At 43.0% G+C, this 22654-nt stretch overlaps 1 protein-coding gene across 1 annotated transcript in view; it reads right to left on the bottom strand.

The window, feature by feature from the left end:
- The window catches only part of BCKDHB (branched chain keto acid dehydrogenase E1 subunit beta), a 272175-nt gene extending 251033 nt beyond the window's left edge, over nucleotides 1–21142 (bottom strand). Inside the window, exons 1-3 of the mRNA XM_068985095.1 lie at nucleotides 20947–21142; nucleotides 10167–10244; nucleotides 8196–8264 (exon numbers count right to left, since the gene is read on the bottom strand). Of these exons, the coding sequence (XP_068841196.1) occupies nucleotides 8196–8264; nucleotides 10167–10244; nucleotides 20947–21142 (343 nt within the window). The remainder of the gene's footprint in view (nucleotides 1–8195; nucleotides 8265–10166; nucleotides 10245–20946) is intronic.
- Nucleotides 21143–22654: the final 1512 nt, after the last annotated feature.

The raw sequence follows: 22654 nt of genomic DNA, 5'->3' as shown, positions 1-22654 counted from the left end.
AAACTCTATCCAATATTCTGTAATCCTAACATGGGGAAAGAATCTGAAAAATAATGAATATATGTGGATGTATAACTGAATCACTTTGCTCTACACCTGAAACTGATACAACATTGTAGATCAACAATAGCCCAACAATATTAAAAAGAGGGAGAGAATGAAGCGCCCAGAGCAGACCACAGTTCTAGGATGGCCTAATTATTATACTCATAGAACCTCTTAATGTAGAAGAGACTAAAGCCTAAAGCAAACGTGCTCCTCTTTCTAAAAGAAGATAAAAGCATAAAGAATGCCTGAACATATGCTCTCCTTGCACTTTACCAACGAGCATGCTGGAGCTCAAAGTCAATTTCCAAATATTGGCAGATGACAGAAGAAAACTCGCCATCTCCCCGGGCCTGTCCTAGTCTTCCTTCCCGAATTCAGTGTCTTAAAGCATCTGGTTATACAATTTCTCTGAAGTTTACATAAGAAAACAAGTGAGTGATTATATTCCTTTTCCCAAGCTGCTACAAGCCACAGTCGAGAAATGAATAGTCATGGAAAAACATCAAACCCCACGAAAAGGCAGATGTACAGGCCTGTGAACGAATTCCCCAAGCCCTCTGCTGTCCCTTTTCTCACCTCCGTGCGTGCCTGCTCAGTCACCCGGTTGTGTCTGACTCTGACACTCCACGGAGTGGAGCTCACCAGGCTCCTCTGTCCATGGGATTTCCCAGGCAAGGATCCTGGGGTGGGTTGCCACTTCCTTCTCCAGAGGATCTTTCTGACCTAGGGATCGAACTGGCAATCAAAGAGTTATCTCCCATAAAAAGGTAAACCTGCCATGTGTTGATAAGGTTATGCTCTTCTATTTTCGAATGTTTCCAAGCACTCTTTCTCTGTTCTGGCAAAGGACAAGGAAGCAGAAATGCAGATTGGTGATGCTAAACTCGCACTCATCTGGGTTATCTGGGGTACGAAACAGCTCTCTCTTGGGATTTCCCTGGTGGTTCCGGGGTTAAGACTCTGCCCTTCCAATGCAAGGGGCACAGACTCAATCCTTGATAAGGATATAAGATCCCACATGGCATGCAAAAAAAAATTTTTTTAACTTCTATCTCCCTTCGTTTGTTTTAATAGGATTGCCCCTAATGAGCCAATTTCTTATTTTTAATATTAAGTAGTATCCAGCTTCACAATGTTTATTATGTCAGTAACCCTCAATCCAAACTCTTCTGATCGAATTTAAAACCCTCGATAGGGACGGTCTCATTTCAAAGTGTAGGCTGCCACCTACTGGCCGATCCCTTCTCAACACCCAGCTCTCCGCAGAAAGGGAATCAATTCACCTCAAGAGGTTTTCCTGCTATGTCATTCAAAGCATTCAGTTACATCAACATAATCTTTGTAATTCTTTTCAATACAAAATCTTTAAACAACAATGATTTTCTGTATAGCACAGGGAACTATATTCAATATCTTGTAATACACTATAATGGAAAAGAATCTTTTTAAAAATATATAGATTTGAATACATATAAATATGTATAACTGAACCACTTTGTTGTACACCTGAAACAAACACAATACTGTAAAGCAATTTCAATTAAAATTTTTTAAATAAAATAAATATGAAATCTTTTAACTTGAAAAAAAGCGACTACCTTTAAGCATCTTTCTGTATAGCTTAAAATTCCCAGAGTATACTCAAAAGGGTAGAACAGTATTTTTTAAAGATGTGCTATTTCTTTAATATACAAAAAGTTCTGTCTGGATAGATTTCTCTTCCCCATTTCCTTTGTTCTTCACTCCTGAAAACTGAAGCTCATTTCCTCTTAGAGTGATAGTGATTTAATTGTTCATATTGATCTGGAATTATTCAAAATTCGAATTCATAGTCCTAAAGCTAGTGTAAAAATTCACAACATCCACTTACAGTAAAGCTAAGAATTAAATAGCTGTTAATTAGCTCAACTCCTCGTCACGTAAACATAAGTCTGCCAGCGCCTTCTACGAGCAGTGGACTTTTTCAAATGACAGCTAGTTTCTCCCTGGTTTAAGCTATTTTTAAGGAAAAATGGGACCAACTAAAATCATTAGAGGGAAATAAGGAAATCCCCTTTCTGAGGCACCAGGCCCATCTTGGTGAAAGAAGTGAAGGGTAACGACACTCAGCAACATTCACTCAATCAATACTGTCTGATAGTATTAGAATATATATTAGAAGCTAAGGATCCAAGATGACTTAAATGCCTATTGCCTTGGAGAAGTTGCCCGGTGTAGAAATCTCTTGGGAAGACAATTACAACATGTAATTGCAATTTTGCAATATGCAAAAGATGTAAACATCTGGACAGCGATAAAGCAGTGACTGGATAAGCTCGGAGAGTCAGGAAGAACCTTTTTCTCTCTTCTTGGCAACAGCAGTTTCAGGTGTACAGCCCAGCAATTCATATATTCATATATATGAAGAAGAATTTGAGAGTCTGAAGAAGAAAAAATATGTATACGTTTCCTTCTCCAGATTCTCTTCCCTTATGTTAACAGGTAATTACAAAACACTGAGCATAGTTCCCTGTGCTATACTGTGGGTCCTTGTTGGTTATCTGTTTTATATACAGGAGTGTGTATATGTTAATCCCAAACTCCTAACGTATCCCTCTCCCATCCTTTGCCCTTTGGTAACCATAAGTTTGTTTTCTATGTCTGCGTCTCTTTCTGTTTTGGAAATGAGTTTATACCTTTTTCTTTTTCTTAGATTCCACATCTAAGTGATATCACGTGCTATTTATCTTTCATCTGATTTATTTCACTTAGTGTGATAATCTCTAGGTCCATTCATGTTGCTACAAATGGCATTATCTCATTCTTTTTTTATGGCGAAGTTTCCATCATGTGTATGTACTGAATCTTCCTTATCCATTCATCTGCTGACGGACATTTAGGTTGCTTCCACGTCTTGGCTACTGTAAACAGTGCTGCAATGAACACTGGGGTCCATGCGTCTTTTTAAATTATGGTATTTTCTGGATGTATGCCCAGAAGTGGGACTGCAGGATCATATGGCAACTTCATCTTTAGTTTTGCTTGCTTTTTATTTTTTTACTTTGGGCTGCACTGAGTCTTCACTGCTACACGCAGGCTCTCTCTAGTTGCAGAAAGCAGGCACTACTCCCTACTTGCCGGGCACAGCTTTTCACTGCAGTGACTTCTCTTGTTGCAGGACACAGGCTCCAGGGCGCATGAGCTTCAGGAGTTATGGCCACAGGCTTTCTCTCTAGTTGTTCCGGGAGCACAGGCTCAGCAGTTGTGGCCCACAGGCTTAGCTGCCCCGTGGCATTTGGGATCTTAGTTCCCAGACCAGGAATCGAACCCATGTCCTCTGCATTGGCAGGCAGATTCTTAACCACTGGATTACCAGGGAAATACCAGTGATCAAAGTAAAAAATACTTTTTAGTTGTTTAAGGAAACTTCACATTCTCCATACTAACTGTACCAGTTTACATTCCCACCAGTAGTGTAGGAGGGTTCCCTTTTCTCCCCACTCTCTCCAGCATTTATTATTTGTAGACTTTTTGATGTTGGCCATTTTGACCGTGTGAGGTGGGTGATATCTCAGTGTAGTTTTGATTTGCATTTCTCTAAGAATTAGTGACATTGAGCAAATTTTCATGTACCGTTTGGCCTTCCTTGGAGAAATGTCTGTTGAAGTCTTTTGCCCACTTTTTGATTGGTTGTTTTCTTTTAGGAAGAGCCTTAAAAAGAAGACCTGTGAAGGTCAAACAGGAGTTTCCCCAGGGAATTAAGTGGGTGGGGGCGGGGGAGATCCAAACTGCACGCGCAATGGAAGAGAGATGAAAACCACATAGACTTAAGGGGAAACGATTCAGTTTTAATAAAGGAATGAGGCCAGGTGAGTGGGAAGAGGGCAGATCTCAAAATCTCCTGCAGATTCTGCCAAGAAATGCACATTTTAGCTTGATCACACTGACATCAAGGTTGGGACGGGAGGGAGGGTGATTACTAAGAGAAGCAAGCAGAGACGATTCGGATCCAAAGTGAGCCTCCAGGCAGTGAGGATGGAAAGGAGAGGCCATGGTAAAGACAAACTCTGAAGATAAAATCGGAGGACCTGATGAACGCGGCGAATGAGGAAGAGGGAAGAGACCAGGACCTCCTCAGTTTTCCGGCTTAAGTAACCAAGTGGACGACGGTATATTCGCTAAGAAATGTAGGAGGAGGCGTGGAGATTTTCTGAGAGAACAGAATAAATTCAGCTGGGTTTGAAAACATGAGCTTAGACATGCTGAGGCTGAAGTGACGGGAACACCAAAGTGCAGATGGCAGTGGGGTGAGGGGCAGTACACACAGGTGACGCTCAGGCCTGAGGTCTAGACTGGAGATGGAAATTCGGAAGAAGCTTGGAAGTCGCCAAGCCTTCCTCACGAGAAGTAAAAAGCGGAACACGCTGTAAAATCAACTTTTCTTGGGCCCGCTAGAGAAGCAAGGACACAGAGCACACGGCTGTCCCCAAGAATGGAGAGGCAGACCAGTGAATTCAGGGACTCTCGACACAGAGCAGAGACCAGAAGCAGGGCAGGAAACCTGGGCTGTGGCTGAGGAATTGTTGGAGCTTCCATGAGGACAAGTCTGAGAGTTAAAAACTCAGAAGACCCAGTCATAAGGGGGCCCCCCCTACAATTTTGTGAAGTTTCCCTTCAGGAGCTCGATCAGGTTTTCACAGTAAATGTCAGAGAAAATCCCCTCTTGCCTCCAGCAGGCGAAGTAAACGAGGAACCATTCTGAAACAAGCCTGAGCACTCAAGTAAAACCCGCTGGTTAACCAGAGCCCAAACGCCTGTGTAGCATCAGAACCCAGCTGACCTCAAGGCAGGAAAAGACCCAACTCCAGCTCTCTCTAGCCACCCAGTTCTACCAGAGGTGGAGAGAAAAAGCTGAGAAACATTTGGGAAGTTCATGGTCCAAGGGCACAGGCTCACTTAAAAGACAAACCGAATCAGAGGATTAGAGAACACTGTCCCTTACCCCACAAACACCTCCCCACCTCATTCCTAAAGGCCTATTTACAGCAGGTTCAAGAATGACAAGGCACACCAAAAGGCAAAAAGCACAGTTTGAAGAGACAGCGCAAACATCAGAACCAGATGTGGCAAGGAAGCTAGAATTATCAGACTGGGGATTTAAAACAACTATGATTAATATGCTAGGCTTCCCTGGTGGCTCAGCAGTAAAGAATCTGCCTGCAATGCAGGAGATACAGGAGACGCCAGTTCAATCCCTGGGTCTGGAAAATCCCCTGGAGAAGGAAATGGCAACCCACTCCAGTACTCTTGCCTGGAGAATCTCATGGACAGAAAAACCTGGAGGGCCATAGTCCATAGGGTTGCAAAGAGTCATGACTGAGCGACTCAGCAGGCACGCATGCACACACACATGATTAATATGCTAAGGTCTCTACTGGACAAAACAGACAGCAAGCAACAACAGATGGGCAACGTAAACAGAGTTTAAAATCCTAAGGAAAAAAAAGGCTAATTCTATGCTTTAAATATAGGTTAATATAGATAAATATATTCAAATATGTCCTTAAAGTGTATATAATATCAAGATAGGTATAGTGATTTTCTCGAGTTTCTCTCTGCTGCTTTGGGCAATTTTTATTTTCTTCTTTATGCTGTTCTACATCTTCCAAATTTTCCACAATGCATATGCATTTAGACATCAAATGCATAAAGGTTTCTAATTTTTTTGGGGGGGGGCTGCACTGGGTCTTCTTTGCAGTGTGAGGGCTTCCTCTAGTTGCAGGACACAGGTTGCCCCTGGTGCAGAGCATGGGCTCTAGAGCCTGCAGGCTTCAGCGGTCACAGTGCACAGGGCTTAGCTGCCCCACAGCATGTGGACTCTTAGTTCCCCAACCAGGGACGGAACACACATCCTCTGATTGGGAGGCAAATTTCCAGCCACTGGACCAGCAGGGAAGTCCCTTTGACTTCCTTTTGAAGATCTAAAGTCTCTAGCAGTCAGAATTAGCTGGGGCTAAGATAGTTTGAGATGGCTGAGATGGAACCAACAATCTCGACTCTACTAAAATAGACAGCGAGGAGAAAGCAGAGGGGGATGGGACCCAAACCAAACTGCTATAAAGGGAAAGGAAAAGAACAACCTGAGAGCTCCTAACAAGCGGGATGGAACACTTGATTTCCTGGATTCAGCTAGGGTTTCCTGGATGCAAGTATAACATCAGAGGAAGAGGGCAGCAAGAAGGAACAACTGGGAGGAAAACAAAATCTTAAAGCCCCTCACTCCTTTTTCTACCCACATGAGCTTTACAGTGCAGTGGTCAAGGCCAGAAGGAAGGCAAGTGTCAACTCCTACCCAAGCTCAACTGCTTTGACTTCCAGATTAGATAAGACTGAGGAAACAAATGAAAGGTCAAAGTGCCTCCAAGGAAGGCAGTGCAACAACAAGGCACCGGAACACATTCCTTACAGAGCAAATCTGCTGTGAGAATGTTGGAATGGGCCAGTATGCCTCTTCTGACGGCTTTAAGTCTGAGCTGAATGAAGCAAGTGATAGCAATGGGCAGAAATGGCTCACGTGCCAGGCAGAAGACACTGACTGGCGGGGATGAAACGTGAAAGGATGCTGTGAAAGGATGCTTACTGACAGGTGTCCAGTTGGCTAGGTGATGCGGCCAGGCTGTCAGATACCAGTCTAGATACACTGGGGAGGTATTTTTAGACGTGATTAACATCTAAGCAAAGCAGATTATCCTTCTTAATGAGGATGGGCTTCATCCAATCACTTGAAGGCCTTAAAGGAAAAGAGAAGGCAATGGCACCCCACTCCAGTACTCTTGCCTGGAAAATCCCACGGACGGAGGTACATAATGGGCTGCAGTCCATGGGGTCTCGAAGAGTCAGACACGACTGAGTGACTTCACTTTCACTTTTCACTTTCATGCATTGAAGAAGGAAATGGCAACCCACTCCAGTGTTCTTGCCTAGAGAATCCTAGGGACGGTGGAAACTGGTGGGCTGCCGTCTATGGGGTCACACACAGTCGAACACGGCTGAAGTGACTTAGCAGCAGCAAGGTTTCCCAAACCAAAAGAAATTTGTCCTGAAGACTGCCTGGTTTTCTAGTCGGCTGGCTTGCCCTACAGATTTCTGAGTTGTGAGCCAATTCCTTAAAATATAAATCTCTGATTCTTGCTCTCTCAATATAGATTTATGTATTGTGCTAAGCCGCCTCAGTCCGGTCTGACTCTTTGCGACCCTATGGACTGTAACCCGCGACTCTTCTGTCCATGGGATTCTCCAGGCAAAAATACTGGAATGGGTTGCCATTTCCTCCTCCAGGGCATCTTCCCAACCCAGGGATCAAACCCGTGTCTCTCATGTCTCCTGCATTGGCAGGCGGGTTCTTTACCACTAGCCCCATCTTGGAAGCATGTACATGTATAAACATAGATATAGACGGGGTGTCCCCAGAGGCTCAGAGGCAAAAAAAAAAAAAATCCACCTGCATTGCAGAAGATACAGGAGATGCTGGTTTGATCTCTGAGTCCTGAAGGCCCCCTGAGGAAGGCATGGAAAGCCACTTCAATATTCTTGCTCGGAAAATCCAATGGACAGAGGAGCCTGGCGGGCTAAGGTCCATGGGGTCACAGAGTTGGACATGACTGAAGCGACTGAGCACACTACAGCACACATAGATATAAAAACACACACATATACAGGTGCATTTTTTGTACACACACGCATCTACCCACATATAGGTATATCCTAATGGTTCGATTTCTCTGGAGAATCCTAATGCAGATAATAAAAGATGAAATCTATTAGCAGTGACCAACAGGGCAGAACTTTGAATGGGATTGAAATTGGCAAAGGCAGGGCAGCAATAAGAGGCTGAAGATTCCCAGACGTATGAATGACATGGCAAACAATACATTTAATGAAGAATACTTTAGAATCTATAATACTTAGAATAGGAACTAGACCACAGGGAAGCTACAGTTAGAACACATTCAGTGAAACCTAGGCCAAAGGAGTCTGGGGGTGGCTGTGGAAACAAAAGGAATCTGATGATGCAATAAGGGCATGGCAAGCATTACAGGCATACTTTGTACTGCCAAGATGTGTACACTTTACAGGAATACTGTGAGTATAGAAAGATGCTAACTTACCATACTTGTCTCGCAAGCCAACAGTACATCTAAAGACTCCACCAAAAGCAACATCTTCACCAAATATTACTGAAAAACAATAAAGAACATGTTGTATCTAATCATTCCTAAAGGAGGCTAACAATAAGTAATGTAAATGTCTACATATGAAATTAGAAAACAGAAATGGATCCCGAGATCTAAATCAAGGTTTCCCAATTTCGATGTCAGTGACACTTTGGCCTGGATAATCCTTTTGTCCTAGTGGCCTGTCCTGTGCATTGCAGACACAGAGCAACACGCCTGGTCTCCGTGCAGCGGGTGGGCCGCTGACCGCACAGGAGCAAGAGCCGACAGGGTCTTCAGACAGTGAGAAGTGCATGCGGAGAATCCTCCGCTGAGAAAGAAACACTAATCTGGAACCTCATCGTGTTTCACCCATGAAGGAAGCAAGGTCAGAAAAGTAGTCGAGTAACTTAATAAGCCAGAAAGCAAGAGGCAGAACTGTGACTCACACTAGGCTTCTGTGTCCCTTGGGCAGTGGCTTTTGAGGGCTGTTTCTGTTGGCTTGGGGGGGTGGGGAGTGGTTCGTGATTCCCCCTCCCTTTTTTAAAGAATCCTGTGGATCATTTTTAAAGTCTTTAATTGAGTTTGTTACAATATTGCTTCTGTTTTTATGTTTTTGGTTCTTTGGTTGCAAGGCATGTGGGATCTTGGCTCTCCAATTGGGGATCTAACCCACACCCCCTGCATCAAAAGGTGAAGTCTGAGCCACTGGACCACCAGGGAAGTCCCCTGATTTTCTTTTTTTTTTTTTTTTCAATAGACAATATACAATGAGAATCAGCAATTTGAAGAAGCTGAAGGAACAGCATTTCAAGCTGAGAGAATAGTCACAAGTAGGAAAGTGACAGAGACTGCAAGTATAATGGAATGTAAAGAGCAAGGCAAAGAATAGTTCTGGTGAAAACTCAGAGGTGCTACGTAGGCAAGGCAAATTAAACTGAATAAGGGATGTTCACAAAGCTGAATTCTAGTCCCATTAATGCACCTCACCTGCTTCAAAGACCTCAAGAAAATAACTCACCCTTATCTACGTGACTATATCAGTCATTCTCTTTCAAAACAAAGCAAGTCCAGCTCTCACTTTTCCTAAAAACTAATCTGCTTTCCACTTGACCTTAAAACCGGAGATTCTCAAGGGGGAAACCCAAGGTATACTAAATATACATATAAAGTCAAGTCAGTCTAATTTAGAAAACACCCAGCAGTACAACTCTTTTTATATCAATAATTTAATAAGATAAGGTACTTATAAAGTTAATTATCAATATTAAAGCTATTTTCCAAAAAAATCTTACAAGTTGAATGATAATGTATCCCAAAGGAAAGCACAGAACTAAACTTTCATTTTATATCAATAAATAGATAACTGAACAAAGTGCTATCTTCCATTTTTTCTATATGCTAGAGAACAGTAGCACATATTTTAAAAGGTATTATGTTAATGTATTATCAGGACCACACATACCATGGAAAAAAATTAATTTAATAATGTCAGTGTCAGATATGCATGAGAAATAATTCATAATGAGGATAAAAATGTGTTTAATATCATAATTTTATTATTTAGCCTTAAGCATTTGTTCAGGTCTTGTAAAAATTTCAGGTAGATATAATGCTATCCATTGAGCTCCAGACAAATATTTCTGGCAGATCTTCAGTTCTGAATTAACACAACCAACATAGTCAAGCAGGGCTTCCCTGGTGGCGCAGCAGTAACAAATCTGCCTGCCAATGCCGAAGATGAGGGTTCGATCCCTGGGCCAGAAAGATCCCCTGGAGAAAGAAATGGCAACCCACACCAGTATTCTGGACTGGGAAATCCCATGGACAGGGGAGCCTGGGGGGCTACAGTCCATAGGGTTGCACAACAGTTGGACATGACTAAGCAACTAAACAACAATAACCACAAGCACCATGGAAGTTTACCTGCCGTAGGATCTTTGGCCAATGAGTTATCTAAGGCACTTGTTACTGCCTGGAAGAGATTCATTTTCTGAGTTTGCCCTGTGAAAATTTAAAAAAAAAAAAAAAAGAAAAACCATGTATTATAACATACATAAAAAATAATCAGTTTTTTAACAGTCAATTAAACTTTGATTAAAGCCAAGGTAGAAAGGAAAGCATGGAATATATTACACAAATTTACTGGATTATTTACCATGGTAAGGTCTCTGTGGAAGATATAAAAGCAATACAACTTTAAAATGCTTGTTGAGGAGCCAAAACTGAAACATATTAAACAATTTAAAAACAACTATTAAAAAAAAAGGAAGAAAGAATACAATGAAGTTGAACAAATACATGGCCACATAAATAAAAGCTATAGAAAGTCAGTAAAGAGAAGCAAGCAGAGTGGGAGGGGTCTGGGAAGATGCCCTGGATGGGTTTTAGGAACACAGGTCATAACACACACGCATGACCAATGGCATGTGTTAAATGTGCCCACAAGAGCAAATAGCCATGGACCATAAACAATGAGAAAGGCTGAAAGAACTTCAGCGCCCAGAACTGTTTGGAGAACTCTACAATCCCATGCCTTAACACAACAGCTTGGTCCTTCCTATTATCTTACTGCTCAAGTAGAATCTCTGTCAGCCAATCTCTATCTCCCTAAATGCGCTGTTAAGATGATTAAATGGAACAATAAATGCACAGAACAGTGAAGAGTGCGTGACTAGTGAGCACTGAATAAATATTAGCTAATTTTTGTTAGACTCTGGACTGTGTCTGTGTCCTTCATCTTGACCTTGGCCATTATTCTGAATGGTATGAAGCTTTATTTGATAAAGTTCCAAATTTCAGAGTTCAAAAATAATCATGATTTTAGGGCTTTGATTTAAGCCTCACTGCTGCCCAGTGCCCACGGTCTTCCTAGAAATTTAGGGTCAAATCATCTGTGAAAACACAACTCAGAGCAAAAAAAAGGTTCCTTTCTGTCCATGTCTTCTCTGATGCTCAAGCTCTGTCTTCGTAGCTCAGTTGATAAAGAATCTGCCTGCAATGAAGGAGACCTGGGTTTGATTCCTGGGTCAGGAAGATCCCCTGGAGAAGGAAATGGCAATCCACTCCAGTATTCTTGCCTGGAGAATCCCCATGGAAAGAGGAAGGAGCCTGGCAGGCTACAGTCCATGGGGTCGCAAGAGTTGGACATGACTTAGCGACTAAACCGCCACTGTCTTCATGTCAGTGCCTGATCCATGCACCTTAATCCATAGCTATGCAGTTATCAAATCCCTCCAATGCCTGCTGCTTATTCCCCAACCACTGGTCCACCTAAATTCTGTGAACGTCAGCTGCCTGTGTGTCCTCAAAGCCAAGGTCTAATTTCCAGGTTGGATCACAACAGCAACTGCTGTTGCCTTCAACCTGCAGCCATGAGACCCTCATCACCTGTCCTTTTCCTGGAGACCTATCCCCAGAACAGCCTGGCTCCACAGCAGGCTCTGACTCAGGACACCACCAATCTGCCATCTTCCATTGACACCCAGCCTTCTGATTCTCTGTCCAGCTCTGGGCTCACACATCTCTCTGATCCCTTCCACACTGCTGAATGACAGTCTGTATCATTACCGACTCAATGCACACAAGTTTGAGCAACCTCCAAGAGATAGTGAAGGACAGGGCAGCCTGGTGTGCTGCAGTCCATGGGGTCACGAAGAGTCGGATATGACTTAGCAACTGAACAACAAATACTCAATCAGATCTGCCCTGCTGCCTTCTGAGCCCATAATAAAGCCTGTTTCTACTCATATTTCTGGTGTGGAGAATAGGAATTTATTCAAGAAATTGTTGTCATATCACCATCACACCCCGTGTCCATAATTACCTCACAAATTATTTTTCTTCAGGCTAAGTCTATATCATTTAATCGGTACTTTGCTTAAATCCTTTTCTCCATTCTAGAAAAATTCTTGGAAGAGTTGACTGGTGCCGGGTATCAAATGATGATGGCTTAGGGTAAACTGTTTTCTTAACCACCATGACATTCCCACTCCTTCTCCTCTTTCAAACATTTCCTAAAGTAAGATTTTCATCTATGAAAATCTATGAGGATTTTCACAGCTAAGACCCTAGGGAAAATGAAAATGCCTAAACATCTATGCTAGTATTTATTTCAAGTCTGCTGATCATTTGAATTAATACTGAATGCCCCTAAGATATCTCATTGAACTGCAGCTTGGCAAGTTTCCAGTACAAGAATAAAGTAAAGACTCTAATAATAGAAATCATACAGAGTGAATCTGGACAGTATTGCTTCATAACCACAAAGAATTTGCTCATCTTATATGAAAACAATTTACAGGTAAGGGTATTTAAAGGTTATATTTCCATATGAACACATACTCTTTCACTCCTGAATACTTATTTTTCTGAATCAGAATCAGAATTTTGGGGTTTTAGATTAACTACTCTTCTACTAGATGGTTTTAAAAGCTTTAAATGACAATTTTTAATAGAGCAATATTTACTTTTGATTCTTTTTAAATATGCAGTATGATTTACAGATGAATCAGGAAGAAATCACAAGTTATTCAGAGGTAATATCATTTAAATATTTATTCTCCTCAGTTCAGTTCAGTTGCTCAGTCATGACCGACTCTTTGCGACCCCATGAATCGCAGCATGCCAGGCCTCCCTGTCCATCACCATCTCCCAGAGTTCACTCAGACTCACGTCCATCGAACTGGTGATGCCATCCAGCCATCTCATCCTCTGTTGTCCGCTTCTCCTCCTGCCCCCAGTCCCTCCCAGCATCAGAGTCTTTTCCAATGAGTCAACTCTTCACATGAGCTGGCCAAAGTACTGAAGTTTCAGCTTTAGCATCAGTCCTTCCAGTGAACAGCCAGGGCTGATCTCCTTCAGAATGGACTGGTTGGATCTCCTTGGGACTCTCAAGAGTCTTCTCCAACACCACAGTCCAAAAGCACCAATTCTTCGGTGCTCAGTCTTCTTCACAGTCCAACTCTCACATCCATACGTGACCACTGGAAAAACCATAGCCTTGACTAGACGGACCTTTGTTGGCAAAGTAATGTCTCTGCTTTTCAATATGCTGTCTAGGTTGGTCATAACTTTTCTTCCAAGGAGTAAGTGTCTTTTAATTTCATGGCTGCAATCACCATCTGCAGTGATTTTGGAGCCCAAAAAAATAAAGTCTGACGCTGTTTCCACTGTTTCCCCATCTATTTCCCATGAAGTGATGGGACCGGATGCCATGATCTTCGTTTTCTGAATGTTGAGCTTTAAGCCAACTTTTTCACTCTCCTCTTTCACTTTCATCAAGAGGCTCTTCAGTTCTTCTTCACTTTCTGCCATAAGGGTAGTGTCATCTGCATATCTGAGGCTATTGATATTTCTCTTGACAATCTTGATTCCAGCTTGTGTTTCTTCCAGTCCAGCATTTCTCATGATGTACTCTGCGTGTAAGTTAAATAAGCAGAGTGACAATATACAGCCTTGACGTACTCCTTTTCCTATTTGGAAACAGTCTGTCGTTCCATGTCCAGTTCTAACTGTTGCTTCCTGACCTGCATACAGATTTCTCAAGAGGCAGGTCAGGTGGTCTGGTATTCCCATCTCTCTCAGAATTTTCCACAGTTGATTGTGATCCACACAGTCAAAGGCTTTGGCATAGTCAATAAAGCAGAAATAGATGTTTTTCTGGAACTCTCTTGCTTTTTTTCCTTAGAATTATTTATTTTCCTGGAGGTGACAGCAAAAACTATTGATAAAGTATGCCTAATCTTCCCTCCTAATAAGATAAACATACACTGAGCATATCTAATCAGAGCTCTGCCACTGGAAAGACTTTTAAAAAAAAAAAAGAAAAGTGTTTCTGAACACCACTACAAAATTATTAAATCCAGTTGCCAAATCACACAATTACCAGTATCATTAACTGGCTGCAAAATTTCAAAGCTGGACTGATGACTCTTCTTTCCTAAGATAAAAAGTTATAATGAAACAAACTTAAATATACACAGCAGTGCAATTTCCCAAGCCAAAGATGAAAGCTAAAGGGTATCCTCTGGTAAAACAGTGTTTCATGGTTAGATCAGAGCTGCTTCCCTTGTGGCTCAGCTGGTAAAGAATCTGCCTACAATGCGGGAGACCTGGGTTTGATTCCTGGGTTGGGAAGAGCCCCTGGAGAAGGGAAAGGCTACCCACTCCAGTATTCTGGCCTGGAGAATTCCATGGACTGTATAGTCCATGGGGTCGCAGAGTCAGATACGACTGAGTGATTTTCACTCACTCACTCAGAGCTGCTTCCTCAAAACTGTCCTAAGTAGAACATCATGAAAAAACAGGCCATCATCTGGCCACCAGGCAAAAGGAAAGATGATCAGTTTTGCTAATTATTAGAGAAATGCACATCAAAATTACAATGGGATATTACCTCACACTGGTCAAATGGCCATCATTAAAACATCTACAAATAAATGCTGGAGAGGGTGTGGAGAAAAGGAACCCCCCGCCCCAACACTGATGGTGGGGATGTTTTCCGCACTGGAAAACAGTATCAAGCCCCTTAAAAAACTAAAATTAGAGCTACCATATAATCCTACAATCCCATTCCTTGGCATATATCCAGAGAAAACTCTAATTCAAAAAGATACTTGTAATCCAGTGTTCACTGCAGCACTATTTACAAAAGCCAAGACATGGAAGCAATTAAAATGTCCCTCAACAGACAAATGGATAAAGAAGATACAATACATATACGCAATGGAATAGTACTCATCCATAAAAAAGGGATGAAATAATGCCATTTTCAGAAACATGGATCGACCTAGAGATTATAATACTAAGTGAATTAAGTCAGAGTTCAAAGCTCAGTCGTGTCCGACTCTTTGTAACCCCATGAATTGTAGCCCACCAGGCTCCTCTGTCCATGGGATTTTCCAGGCAAGAATACTGGAGTGGCTTGCCACTTCTTTCTACAGGGGACCTTCCTGACCCAGGGATCAAACCTGGTTCTCCCTCACTGCGGGAAGAATCTTTTACCATCTGAGCCACCAGGAAAGCCCAATTAAGTCAGAAAAAAAAAGACAAATATTATGTTATCAATTATATGTGGAGTCTAAAATATGCTACAAATGAACTTATTTACAAAACAGAAACAGACTCACAGACGTAGAAAACAAAACTTATGGTTACCAAAGATGGAGGAGGCAATAAATGAGGAGTTTGAGATTAGCAGATCAAACTGCTATACATAAAATAGACTGTATAGCACAGGGAACTATATTCAATATCCTATAATAAACTATACTGGAAAGGAATAAAAAATATTTTAATTTTAAATAAAAAATAAGCCAGGTCATTATCATTGCTGCAAAAATAAAGTGGCATGCTGGCAGGATGTAAGGGACATAATAGAACATAAACTCCAAGAGGGCAGGGATTCTTAAGTGCCTTTGATCATAGCAAGGTGCTCAGACCTTACAACAGTATCTAATGTGTAACAGGTGCTCAGTAAATATCTGCTGAGTGAATGGCTGAGCAAATAAACCTATGAGGCCATTTCTTAAAAATTAAAAAATACACAGAGCAAATTGTTCATCAACCACTTGAAAACAGAGGAACGGAGCAGGGAAAAAAATTCTACCAACATCACACATCAAAGACAATTCCGGGCAAAGGGGAGTGAGGGAAGGCGATGCTGCAGGGCCAGTCTGATGAGCAGTACTCGGTTGTTCTGAGCAACTGTTCCCTTCGCAGCACGGAAGGGAGACAGAGACAATCCACAGAGCTAAAGCACCTGAGACCACGGCATGCTAGCCACTCCCTGTGTGATTCTGGGAAGGCTCTTTACGGGCATTCAGCTTCCTTTGCTACAAAACATGGGTAATGCTATCTAAGATGCAGGACGACTGTGAGAATTCAGTGAGGTAACTACTATCAAATGTCCAATATTTACGGACCATCTACTCTGCACTGGTTAACCTTCCCTCCCCCACTCAATAAGATAATCCCTGCAATTACTGCTGCCTGGCACCTCCATTTACTTTTCCAAACTTATTTCCTACCCCTTCCCATTTTCCTCCAAATAAACTAATTCTTGTTCCTTGTATAAACTTTATGCTTTCTAATCTCGTTACTTATATTGTTCCCAATACTAAAAATTCTAATACGGTAAGTCCCCTACATGTGAACCTTCAAGTTGTGAATTTTCAAAGATGTGAACATATTATAAACCTATTACAGTGCAGTACTGTTCAGCAGATTGAGTTAGTTGGGTACCTAGGCTAACTTCGTTGGACTTTCCAACAAACTGAACTTTGCACATGCTCTCGGAACAGAACTCGTTGGTACTTTGGGGACTTACTGTACTGGAAAGAACACCCTCATCTCCACAATACAAGGACTCTTCCTTCTATGCTTGACCTTTGAGAGCTGCCTACCATCCCCTACTCAGAACATCCCAACCACAGTGGCTTTCTCAGGTCCTGCAGCACAAACTCACCCCACCCCAGGGACTTCACCCTTGCTTGCCCTTGTTTCTTCCTGGAAAACAAACTTGCCCTCTGGTCCTTGCAGAAATGATTCCTTTACTTTTCTTTACAGTACAGTTTAAATGTCACCTCCTCAGAGTCCACTCTGACCACTATTCTATTTAGGGAGGCCCTCTCATGTGTCAAATAATCAAAAGAATAAAAATTATTTGCAGCACAAATGAAAGTCAGAGAGATAACAATATATTAAGGCAGAGAGAGAATAAATATATTCATTAGTATCTTTACCACACAAAACATTAGTACATTTGTATCGGAGGCTTTGGAGTTAGACGCATCTGGGTTCAAATTCTTGTCCTGCTACTTATCAGACTTGGGCGAGACACCAACATCTCTAAGCCTCAATTTTCTCATCTGTAAAATAAGCATAATGCTCTTTAACTCAACAGGGCTACTGGGAGGATTATAGACTGATGTCTACAACACCACCTGGAATAGGGCAGCTGCTCAAAAATGGCAGGTAGCATTAGTATTGACAGAAAAAAGTACACCATGTACAAACTTTTAAAGTACACAAAGACAAGGAACGTTCAATTCACACAAGTGCAAAGAAATCTAGCAAACAAATATATGGGAACATATTCAATAGAAATGAAATAAATGCATATTAAAGCAAAGTGCAGTTAGCACAAAATACCCCATAGTGAGTGTGTGTGTGTGCACGCGCGTGTGCATGAGCACATACAATTCTGACACCAATTCCAAAGTGTGGGTCTTTTAACATATAACCGAGCAAGTCTCCAACCAGGTGTCAACTCAATTCTGATACGATCTCCCATAATGTCAGATCCTACAGGTTAAGGGCTTGGTCCTATAAGACCGTCCCTCCCCCAATTCAGGTGCCAACCCCAAGTGCAGGTTGTCACCTGTGCTTCTAACCCATCGACATAAGATCAGAGGCTCCCACAACTCCTCCTTGGGTTCAATTAATTTGCTAGAGCATCTCACAGAACTCAGAGACATTTTACTTACTAGATAACCAGTTTATTATAAAATACATATAACTGAGGAACAGCCAGATGGAAGAGCTGCAAACAGCAAGGTGTGTGGAAAGATGTGAGATGTTCTCTGAGAGCATCACTCCTTTGGAAGCTCTCAGAACCTGTCCTTTGGGGTTTCAAGGAGGCTTCACTAGATAGGCATGGCTGATTAAATCACTGGCCATTGGCAATCCACTGACCTGGAGGTCCCCCTACCCTTTCCAGAGGTGAGCCGGGTGGGACTGAAAGTTCCAACTCGCTAAGCACATCTGGTGATAATCCCCATCCTTAGGTAACTTTATGTGCTGTATGCTAAGTGCTTCAGTCATGTGCAACACCATGGACAGAAGCCCACCAGGTTCCTCTGTCCATGGGATTCTCCAGGCAAGAGCACTGGAGTGGGTTGTCATTCCTCTTCCAGGGGATCTTCTTGACCCAGGGATCAAACCCATATCTCTTGCATTGGCAGGTGGGTTCTTTACCACTAGCACACCTGGGAAGCCCCTTAGGTAACTTCAGGGCTTACCAAACAGTAATACAACTAAAGACATTTTTATTGCTATCATCATGGGAATTTTCAAGGGTTCTGTTCCAGGAACAGAACAAACACCAGATACGTGTTTCCTACCACAAATCACAGGATCACAGCACACCTGTGATTTTAGCATGATATCCAGTACTCACACTCATACTGCAAATACGAGTATCAACTGGTAATTTGAATTATGCATTAAAAATCCAATGAAGTGTTCATATCTTCAAGTAGGAAATCTCACCCCTGGATTTATTCTTTATCCTAAAGAAATAATCTCAGATACATAAAAGATACAAGAAATGTTTCCATCTGCATTATTTATAACACTGAAAAACTGTAACAACAAAAGTATAAGGGTATAAGTTTCCATTTATTTTCTGAGTGATTGCTTCTTAGCAGTCAGACTGTGTTAAGTACATTATATACATTATCCTTATTTGGTCCTCATAAAAGCCTTCCAAAATAGATATTAAGTCCTCATAAACTGAGGCTTATAGAGGGTTAAGTGATAAGTTTATTAAAGTTATAGGTAAGGATAAAGATGGAACCTAGGCCAATTTGATTCTAGAGCCAAGATATTAACCACTGACCTATATAGAGTTTCTGTTCAACAGAAACAGGTTTTTTTAGTTTCGTTGGGATTTTTTGGTGGGGGGAAGGGGTGGTTATGTCACACAGCTTACAGGATCTTAGTCCCTCAACCAGGGATTGGACCCAGGATCTCCACTGTGAAAGCATGGGGTCCTAACCACTGGACTGCCAGGGAATTCCCAAAACATGTCTTCTTCTAAAGAAAGCTATAAAAAACTATATAACAATATGGGGAAATGCTTCTGATTAAATAATGCAGATTGTATATTAAAACTACAATTATGGGAAATTTTTATTCCATTCATCTTAGCGTGTGTGTGCTCAGTCACTCAGTTGTATTCAACTCTTTATGACTCTATGGACTGTACCCACTCGGCTCCTGTGCCCATGGGATTATCCCGGCAAGTATACTGGAGTGGGTTGCCATTTCCTCTTACAGGGGATCTTCCCAACCCAGGAATCCAACCCTTGTCTCCTGCACTGGCAGGTGGATTCTTTACCACTGAGCCATCTGGAAAGCCCCATTTTACCAGTGGAATTCTTTAATTCCACTAAACTGGAATGAAATCCCTAAAAGGATACATCCAGAAATATTAGCAATATTTACAGTAGTGGGTGTTGAGATTATCTTTTTTGTTTTTTCTATTATTCAAGTTATCTATAATATTCTTTCGTTATTTTTATAATAAGAACAAGCATTTTATTATCATTTACTCAAGCTATAGGGATTTCATAATTATGGAAGGAGGTTAAGAACACCTATGCGGTATTTCTCAAGTATTGGGCTAGTTTCTTTGAAGACAGAATTCAAGGTTCATTTTGTTGGTGAGAAAAAATTGTGTTCACCTTTATGGTGTCTACTATTTCACAAAACCAGAACACCTCTTAGTAAATAGTTTCCACATGCAGTTTAGCACATTGTTTAGAATGGAAGCTCTGGAATCTAAACAATTAAATTAAAGCTGTGTGCATGCTAAGCTGCTTCAGTGGTCTCCCACTCTTGAGACAAGATACCACTAACTTTTCTGTGTAATCCAGGACAAACTATCTCAAGATCTCAGCTACCCAACTGAAAAACTGAGGGGCGGGGCGGGGCGGGGGGAGGAGATTACCTACCTCTTAAGATTGTCCTAAGCATCAAATAAGAGAATGAATGTAAATTTCTCAGTCCAGGGCCTGCCTGTGGTTAGCGCTCAATAAATATTCATTTTTATTACTCACAAGTAAATACTGACACACCTCCCCAAAAGTCGGCTCCAGTATGTGAGAAGTGATTAACCAGCCAAGGAAAAGTTAACTGTTTTCCTACTGTTCCCAACGTTGCGATGATAGGCCCTGGATCTTTCGGAGGTTACAGAAAACTCAGCTGCAACAGTCATGCAACTGCCTTTCGGCGAGGTGTGAGAGGTGCTTGATTCTTTGCCGCAGTTGGAAGCACTCGATGGCTTCCTCCGCTCATTACCCACCCACACCGCTTACCCTTCCTTGGCTAAGTGGCAGCCATGCCCAGCACAAGCTCAGTGCTAGGCTCAGACAGAAAGGAAGATGGCTGTTTCGCATCTCTAGGAAGAAGCTGTTCTGTGACCTTGGGAAAACCAATTCCGTTACTTTAGTCCCTCTGTTTTCTCTACTAAAGCAAACAAAAACAAAAAAGGGGGCGGGGACTGCTTTTTTCTTTAAACATACCTCTCTGCCTGCAGTTTGTGGGCCCCCCGTGGGCAAGCTGGGACAACTCTGGGGTGGAGGGGGGGGCGGACTTGGAAAATCAAGGATAAGAGAGCGGAGACAAGGAGGCGTTCCCAAGCACGCCCCTCCACTCTCCGGCCCTAGCACACCCCGCGCGCCCTCTCACCCATCTCGAGTGAGATGGGGCTGCCTCTCGAAAGCACGATCATGGAACTAAGGAGGAAATCACAGACACACAGGTAGCGGACTCTCGAGCGCAGGGCAGGGACTCTGCTGGGATGCAAGGAGGTCAGCCTACCGGCCCCCGCCGAGGACGGGCAGGGCGGCACCCTCAGTGACCTCCCACGGGCCTGCGAGACTGGGCTGCAGCGGAGCGGACAGGGCAGCCCCTCGCTCACCGTACTCCACGGGCTCCGGGTCAGGCTGGAAAGTGAAGTGAGCCACCTGCCGCCTCTGGGCCGCAGCCCCGTAGGCCGAGGCGGACTGCAGGAAGCCCCGCGGCAGCCCCGCGCCACACAGCCGACGCCAGGGTCCGTCGGCCCCGGCCGCGCGGAGACGCAGCAGCCAGCCCGCGGACGCCGCCACAGCCGCCATCCCGGCTCACCACCAGGATTCGCAGGCTGCCGGGCCGCCAGCTGCCGGCCGGGAGGGCGGAGCGCCGAGGCGGCTTTTCCATTGGCTGGGCCGAAGGGGCGGACCTGCCACTCAGACCAATGAGAACCAGGAATTCGGGGGGTGGGTCGTGCTGCGAGACGACCCAGTCGCTTTGGCCTGTGGTGCGCATGCGGTAAGGGGGTTGGGGCGGGTGCAAGCTGACAGGTGAGCTCCAATGAGATGGTTCCCAGAGGTGGAGTCCTGCTAGGGTCCGCTGCGAGGTCAGCGGTTCCGCACGCCTGTCCGCCAATTCCCCACTAGGCCTGGGTTCCTGCTTTTTCCATTGTCATCTGCGCCGTGAGGCTTTATCACCTTAAGATTTCTGTTTTCTTTGGAAATGGAACCCTTTCTTATCCTCTCCCATTCTTTACCTCTGTTATCCTCCAAGAGATGGAAAGGGTTATGGATTGGTATTTGGTTATTAGTTTGGGGTTTCAGAACACTGCGGGAAACAGTGCTGTAAGCCTCCTCTGTTTATTCAAACCCTCCCTTTGTGCTTAATAAGTATGTATTGATTTTCCTTTATTAACTTTGTTTTTCTGGGTTTAAACGAGAGGAAAAGAGCTAAAACATATTTTACCTGCAAATCCACTTCATAGGAATTCAGGTGCATTTTTGCCCAGGTGCAGCAAAAATGACCTGATTAGCTTAGAGACCTGGAGAATTTAAGAATTTCTTAATTTACATTTAAAATAATCAGCTTTGTAAATTTTCCTCTTAAAAACTCAAATGTTTCAAAGTATACTTTCAAAATAAAAATAAAAGGATACCTTCTCTATCGATGAGTTTACGCATTACAGCAAAATATGGTAGAGAGAAGAATGGAAGTGTTTCCATCCGATGAGAGTGGAAAAGAACAGGCCCCAAGCAGAATTTGGAGAAGAAAGGGAAATAATGAAAGGGAAGGAGCAGGGGAAAGGATGTTCCCCTGTGCTATTCCTGACCTCCCAGCTCACCTTCGGTTTTGCAAGGAGACTTTGGCCACCTGATGCGAAGACCTGACTCATTGGAAAAAAAACCCTGATGCTGGGGAAAATTGAGGGCAAGAGGAGAAGGGGGAGACAGAGGATAGGGTAGTTGGATGGCACTACTGACTCAATGGACATGATTTTAAACAAACTCAGGGAGATAGTAATGGACAGAGAAGCCTGGCATGCTACAGTTCAGTTCAGTTCAGTCGCTCAGTCGTGTCCGACTCTTTGCGACCCCATGAATCGCAGCACGTCAGGCCTCTCTGTCCATCACCAACTCCAGGAGTTCACTCAGACTCACGTCCATCGAGTCCGTGATGCCATCCAGCCATCTCATCCTCGGTCGTCCCCTTCTCCTCCTGCCCACAATCCCTCCCAGCATCAGAGTCTTTCCCAGTGAGTCAACTCTTCGCATCAGGTGGCCAAAGTACTGGAGTTTTAGCTTTAGCATCATTCCTTCCAAAGAAATCCCAGGGCTGAT

This window comes from Capricornis sumatraensis, chromosome 13 (assembly GCF_032405125.1).
Source record: "Capricornis sumatraensis isolate serow.1 chromosome 13, serow.2, whole genome shotgun sequence".
In the NCBI taxonomy this organism is placed as follows: domain Eukaryota; kingdom Metazoa; phylum Chordata; class Mammalia; order Artiodactyla; family Bovidae; genus Capricornis; species Capricornis sumatraensis.
This window is presented reverse-complemented; position numbering and strand designations above follow the sequence as displayed.